The sequence below is a fragment of the Helianthus annuus genome, chromosome 13 (assembly GCF_002127325.2).
Source record: "Helianthus annuus cultivar XRQ/B chromosome 13, HanXRQr2.0-SUNRISE, whole genome shotgun sequence".
Taxonomy (NCBI): domain Eukaryota; kingdom Viridiplantae; phylum Streptophyta; class Magnoliopsida; order Asterales; family Asteraceae; genus Helianthus; species Helianthus annuus.
The window spans coordinates 142,365,475-142,372,812 of NC_035445.2; the positions used below are offsets into that span (position 1 = coordinate 142,365,475).

The 7,338-nt window shown below is 38.7% G+C and overlaps 1 protein-coding gene across 1 annotated transcript; it reads left to right on the top strand.

Annotated features, from left to right (window-relative positions):
• Window positions 1–336: 336 nt before the first annotated feature.
• Window positions 337–2,778, top strand: LOC110901856. Its single transcript, XM_022148627.2, has 3 exons — window positions 337–464; window positions 2,121–2,227; window positions 2,313–2,778. Exons 2-3 carry the CDS (start codon window positions 2,155–2,157, stop codon window positions 2,489–2,491), a joined length of 252 nt encoding a protein of 83 aa, XP_022004319.2. The 5' UTR covers window positions 337–464; window positions 2,121–2,154; the 3' UTR covers window positions 2,492–2,778.
• Window positions 2,779–7,338: the final 4,560 nt, after the last annotated feature.

Sequence of the window (7,338 nt, forward strand, 5' to 3'; positions counted from 1 at the left end):
CGTAATAATGTACAAGTCTTAGAAGCAATAAGTCGTCCGAGTTGTTCAAAGATATTTCTTTTACAGTTTTTCTCCTCTTACAACATTTTGAATATGATATTTTATAAAATTCCGGATTTATTGTTGTAATGCATTTAATTTTATCATCGTTTCAACGTAAAATTTTTCATGGAATCACTAATGTACAAAGTTGTCAAAATCAAGTCTTACAAAAAACCCACATATATGGCCCAACCCAATAGTCGAATAGACGAGAGCCATATCAGCCCAATAAATCTACATAAAAAAATCCACACATATGGCCCAGCCCAATCAAGTCCACTTTTATAAGTTGCAAATTTCAGAAACTTCAGGAACTTCATCGATTACTCTCGTGCTAACGGCAACCGTCAATCATCTCACTCACTCTTATTAACTCCGGCAGTCCCACCGTCACCGTTAGAATCACCGGCGTACGATCACAGGTCAACATTTTTTAACTTGTATTAATATTTATTTAAATTTAGGCCGAATTTAAAAGTTTTCTTTGAATTTGAGTAGAGATTGTGGAAGGAGTGTTTGATGGTTAATTGTGTCATATTGTGGATTTTAATTTGTAATTAGCGCTGCAAACGAATCGAACGAACACGAACAAGACCTTGTTTATGTTTGTTTGTTAAGAAATATATGTGTTCACGAACTATTCATGAACACCTACCCACCCAGTGGCAAAGCTTAAAAAAAGTTCGGGGGGTCGGGACTCGGGCGCCCCCTCCCGCCCCTTAAATCCTGCGCCCCTGCACCTACCGAACGAGATTTTATGCTTATGTTTGTTTGTTAAGGAAATGAACTTGTTCGGGTTTGTTAATTTTAGGCCACGAACAAAAATGAACGTTGATAAACACAAATGTGTACAAACTAATGTTCACGAACGCAAATGAACACAAACAAACGTTTATGAATATTATATATAGTACATTGACACTTATTAAATATTTTATTTGTCGGAATTTTGAAGTATTTAAATAAAACATAAACACTAAAAGTACTAATGAACTATCGAACACAAACGAACACATTACCGAACGTTCACGACCATAAATATACGAAAGTGGCCTCTGTTCATGTTCGTTCATTTAACTAAACGAACGAAATTTCTTGTTCGTGTTCGTTTGTATAATATAAACAAATGAACACGAAAGAACTTCCCGCTGAACGGTTCATGAACTGTTCGGCAAACGTTTGGTTCATTTGCAGCCCTATTTGTAGCTATTTACCAGATTCAGTTTTATTCAGAAAACTGGCAGTTGCACTGAAACAAACTGGTTTACGAATATTGAGATGAACTAGTTAATAGCATTATTAGTACGTGCTCGGTTATAAAAAGTGCAAGGCAATATGAGGTGTTTAGTTTCTGAAAGCCGAGACGCGAGGCAAGAGCTTTATGTACAACGAAATCAAAGAAGCATTACGTATAACCAGAAATTGCATCTCTATCATCTTTTTCACATATAAGCCTTTTTTTGATCAGTTAGACCTAGGGGTGCAAACGAGCCGCGCCCGAGCTCGACCAGGCTTGAGCTCGATTAACTTATGAGGGCTCGAGCTCGGCTCGTTGGTATTTTCTCAAGCTCGAGCTCGGGTTGGGATCAGCTCGTTTATTATCTATTAATTAATATATTAAAGAAAAGTAATATAAATAATAGACTTTTTAGGCTCACGAGCTCGATAAGTGAAGCTCGGGCTCGGGCTCGTTTACTAAATAAGCTTACTTTTAGGTTCGAGGCCGGCTTGTAAACAAGTTTAAATAAGCTCAGCTCGACTCGGCTTGTTTACACTAAGGCTCGATAAGGCTCAACGAGCCTAACGAGCTTCACATGCGAGGCTTGAGCTCGGGCTCGATAAAAAAACGAGCTTTATTTTAGGCTCAAGCTCGGCTCGGGCTCGATAAGGCTCGACTCGTTTCGAGCTTTTTATCGAGTCGATGTCGAGTAGCTCGCGAGCCGCTCGGCTCGTTTGCACCCCTAGTTAGACCATTAATAACTGTTTCATGTTCATATAGGTTGTTGCAAAACATTATGATTTCTTGGTTTTTACTTTGCTTTTTTTTCTAACATTTGCAAATTGCTATCTTGATGCAGATTTCTTCAAAGAAACAAGGAAACAACAACATATATGCGCGGAACAGCTGCATTATCCCGGGCAAAGAATACATTCAACAACATTAATCCTGTAAAACCATCATGGGGTAATACGAGTTTAAGTTTATAACATTGTCTCGTCTGTCAAACCCTTATTTTTATAATGATCTTAACTTTAAACGTGATGTACAGTCGCCACGTTGACACCAAAGAAGGTAAAGGATGATGGGTTTGAGAAGACACAAGAGATGAAGAAGGAGGAGGTTGACCCGATTGTTACTTTCAGTAAGCCGCCACCGGTTCCACCGGTGCTTGGGCCGCTTGTTCTTCTGTCGCTATGGGAAACATGGTCAACCCGAGATGATAACTGAGAGGTGATGTTTTCTAAATGTTCATATACTACGAAATATGTTTTGGTTTTGTTGTATGATCTGGACTTAAGAGTGTACTAGAATCTTTATCGGACTTATGAGTGTACTAGAATCTTTATTGATATAGATGTACTGTAATTATGTTTTTTTTTTTTTTTCGAACAGCAAATGTACTGTAATTATGTAAAGTGTAGTAATAATGGTACAATGTTGTGAACCCAAACAGTTTTAGAGGATTAAGGTTAGAGTTGTATGATACATAGAAAAAACAAAACATTTTGGATCCGTTTGTGGTGCTTGCGGAACAATGTAGCTTACATAAATGAATCATGTCAAGAGTTCATTTCAGTGTTGCAGAAGTCGGTCTAGGCAGCCGATTAATCGACGCCTAGGCGCTAATCGGCTGTTCATCGCCTAAATTTGAGCAAATCGGCCAATAAACCAGTCCAGGTCAAAATCTCTATTAATCCCTACGCGGTACCTCACCGCCCGACTAGCGCCTTCTACAACATTGGTTTATTTTCAAAAAGCACCACCTCTTGATTCAACAAAAACAAACATTGGAATCCAAATTCAAAAGTTTTAAAATTCTAAACGTAGGATTGGGAATTTTTGACACGACACAAATTTAACATGAGATTTGCGGATTCTGGTTTTGTCTATGTGGGTTGGGGTTAATTTCGGATCAAAGCACAAAAATGTTTAGCTAAAGGGTTCAGGGTTGTTTAGACGGGTTCATGGGTTGGCATTGTTCACTTTTATTATTGTATTATTTATAAAATATGTTTTATGCGATAACTTAAACCATTTAGATGTTTTATGTCATAAATTAAACTACTGTGAGTTTTACTTAAAAGTTTAAAAGATAGAGAAATTAGCATCAAATCTTATGGTTTAACCTAGGGCTGCACAAATAAACTAATTTTCCGAACCATAACCGAATTTACTATCTTAACCGAACCGGGCAATTAAGATAGTTTGCTTAAGCCATAATCAATTATTTGAAAATATGATTCGATTTTGGTTATGGCGTGTGGCATAACCAGTAACCGAACTAACCAACTTCACATATAACTTTTTGTAATCAGTGATGTAGCTCAATGCTTCAGCATAAACCGAGTAAGTGTGGCAGCAAGATCAAGTATTGATAGGATCAAAAGTTTGGTTACAGGGCTCTTCTCACCAACACCTTGATATTCGAAGCTATGTTAACAAAAGTCCTTCGAAGGCGAGGCACAAGGAAAACATCCAGGTACTCCGCCGACCTTCAGGCGAGATTCCGGTGTTAGATTCCTGCGAGATCCTGAAAATTCGATGAAACTTATGTAAATTATGGGCAAGCTGGTCTGAAACATCCAAAAATGGTCCGAAACCATCTTAAACTAGCCATAAACAAACTTAAAACATTGCTAAAACCCTAAAATGGTATGTTTATGTTGTGTCTTGCTTATATTGGGCCTCACTTCTTAAGCGCCTTACCCCTAGGCCCAAGACTCACCCTTTGCACCTTGAGTGAGCACTGAGCCTTTAAAAGCTATGTGTCCGAGACATGTCTCCTCATATGTCATATGTTAGTTGGTTGATGATAGTTGTATTAATTAGTTAGTTGGTAATTGCATTAATTAGTTTAGACCCTAATATGTTATTTTTGTTTATTTATTAGTCACTCTCTCCTCCTAATCCTATACACAGAGAGGCCCCCTGTACAAATATCACTTATCAATACATATCAAGTTTCATACCATTCTCATTTACATGGTATCAGAGCTAAACGTTACTTAGCTCACGGGCACCTTTCGAGTGACCATTGCGACTAAATTTCTGGTCACCATCAGTTCGGTATAACATTCCTACTTTTCTACTCCTAAAACCTGTTCCAAGTTTGCTAAAACATACACACCACTCCAGTTCACTTCAGGTCTGCTCAAACACCCAAAACTACCACAACCCATCACCTACTTTTTCCGATCCGACACTTTTTTCCGGCCTGAAGTGAACTAGAGTGGTAATAAAAAGCAAAATACAACACATCATTCTACCTTTCACTGGCTCAGTTAGTATCCAAACAGTTTATGCACAATTGGTTTACCCATTTGTCCCACATAGAAGGTTTAACGTTATATGCAAAGGGAACATGAGTGGTCAACAAAAATAGGAGAAGCAATAGGTTGTTGGATTAGTAAAATAAGCATCAACATGATACTATGAAAAAAGATTAAATTATTTTAAGTTGTTTAACTAAACCATAAGCGAAATGAATTTATGGAATTAAGTGATCAACACCAATTGGTTAATACAAACTAATAACCAAAAATTTTGGTTTCGGTCTGGTGAGGCTCGAAACTGAAACGAGCCATCTCGTGCACACTCATAGTTTAAAAGTAACTATTTTATATAGATGCACTTTTGGTTATAGAGTATTATTATATGACTAAAAAACAAGTCATGTGAGTTGTGCTGGTGTCAACCCATGAAAACTCGTATCGTGTTCAGATTCGTTCGTATGATATGAAAATCCATATTGGTTTCTACTTTCTACCAACCAACCTACAAATGCTACTCATATAACACTTCTGCAAATAATATTCACAAATGCACTTTTGATAGTTTTAGGTCCTAGCTTGTGCAACTTTAATACTTTAGGGTTATTGGATTTTAATAATCCCAAGTTTCACTAATTAGCCGGTAATAATCCCAACTTCAAAAATTGCCTACAACAGTCCCAACTTGTAAGATTTTGGCCACCAATGATCCTTGTCTAACTGGGTTATAAACTTGTTGGGCTGGTGACCTGCAACTTATTCCGGCGACCCGTTTTACCCCTGAAACCACCAAACGAGACCACCACCAATCATCTCCGACCTCCTGTAATCTTCTCCGCTTCTTAAAAGTTTAAAATTTCCACCATCTACGCAACTCCGGTGACCTGCAACTTATTCCGACGACCTTCTTTACCCCTGAAACAACCAAAGGAGACCACCACTTGTCATCTCCAACCTCTGGTGACCTTCTCCGCCGCTCAAAACTTCAAAAAACTAACTGGGTTATTGTTTTGGTCAAAAATCACACAAGGATAATGTAACCAAACTTTATGTAAAGGGGTATGATGCTTGGTTAATTATGAAAGTAAAGGATCACTTCTGTGATAAAAGATACAAAGACACAATGATTTATACGAGGAAAAAGCCCTTGATCAATGTATGATCTCCGGCATAAAAAACCTCTGGTGATGGCAACTACCGATCACCAACTTCAATATAAGAAAAATATGATTACAACTTTGGATGATAATGAGCTGAGTACAAGGATCACTACTGTTTCGAGTGTCTAAGTGTGTGAGAGTTGCGGTGTATGTCGTGTGTGTTCTTCCGAATGAGGAAGAGTGGTATTTATACGTGTGTAGGTGACCTATTTTAGGTAGCTAAACTAATATTCAGCTCATTACCCCTTTAGAAATGAGATACAATCTAGCCTAAATAGCCGCCCATAAATCAAGCCAAGTTTCCATATCCTGTGCAACGTCTATCTTCAATTAAGCTCTTGCCATAATTGTGAAGACGCGTCCCTTGATCATGATGCCTAGAGCGTATCCTGCTAGATGTTCCTGCAAAACAATGTTGTATTAAGCGAAAGTGGCCGTTAGTATGAGGATCACTATAATGTCCCATGATCCTGATCCTGAAGTCCTGCTGAGGATCACTGTCTGCCAAAGAAACAAGGATCACTGGTTAGGATCACGTATAAGGATCACCTATAATAAAAATCCAGCCCTAACAATTGCCCCCAAAATATAAGGAGTTTATTGTAAATAGACGAGTTATATTTTGTTTCGATCTTATCTCCAACGGGCCACTCCGAATAACTAGCCGTTACATATGGACTAGCCGTTGCGATCATTACGTCATAGATGTGACAATCCCTGCAAATCATGATTATAAATAGGAGATAGGGTTAGGATCATTTTGCATTTAAATTCAAGATACACTCCCTTTATATTCTGCACCGAAGATTGATCAGGTATTCTTCTCTTTCTCTCTTTCTTATCTCTTTGCTCTGTTTTCTGCTTCTACTCTGTTTCCGTCTCGTCACAAACATGTTGCTCCGGAATTCTCCACACAAGGATTCCAAGAAGGATAGTCCCTTAAAAAGCCAGGGGATTATCAAGGATTCTCCTACGGAGAGGTGTTGCTTCACTGATGTTCACATAGACAGAATTCGTCATTGCTTTCCGGCGAATGCTGTTTTCAAGTCCTTCATACCTACCGCTCTGAGTGACTCTGTTTCGGATACCTGGGTGGCTTTTCCTGCTACTCCATTCACCATAGGGTATTCATATCCTTTTCCATCCTTTACCCAATCCTTCTTTTCTTTAACCGGCATCTCTTATATCCAAGCTATGCCGATGATCTGGAGGGTTCTGTATACCTTCGAGAGGATCATTGAGCAGAAAGGGATTGATCTGGGGATGACGGAGTTGGCCGAGCTTTACGATTTTACCACTTTTGGTTCTTACCGGTATCTGCTGAAACGGAAAGCCGGGGAGGATCACCCTGTCTTCAAGGTCACCAAGAATGATACAAACTGGAAGCGTCATTTTTTCTTTGTTAGAAGGGATTCCATCCCGGATGGGAAGGATCTGCCCAAGGAATGGGCCACTCATGGTAGGGTAGAGGATCCTCGAAGGATCACTATCAGTTCTGTCTCATATGATGAGGATCACTAATGTCTTTTTTTTTATCTTTTATGCAGCTATTTCCGTTGCTCACTTAAAGTTGACCCCTGCTGCAAGAGAAAGAGTGTTAGCTTTTAAAAAGCTTGATCCTGAAGTTAGGAGCTTCCAAGTCACT

Bases quoted from the DNA above. Each gene is read 5' to 3' on its own strand.
- LOC110901856 (XM_022148627.2), top strand. From the start codon at position 2,155: ATGCGCGGAACAGCTGCATTATCCCGGGCAAAGAATACATTCAACAAC. The intron at 2,228-2,312 runs GTAATACGAGTT...CGTGATGTACAG, and splicing joins TCCTGTAAAACCATCATGGG to TCGCCACGTTGACACCAAAG.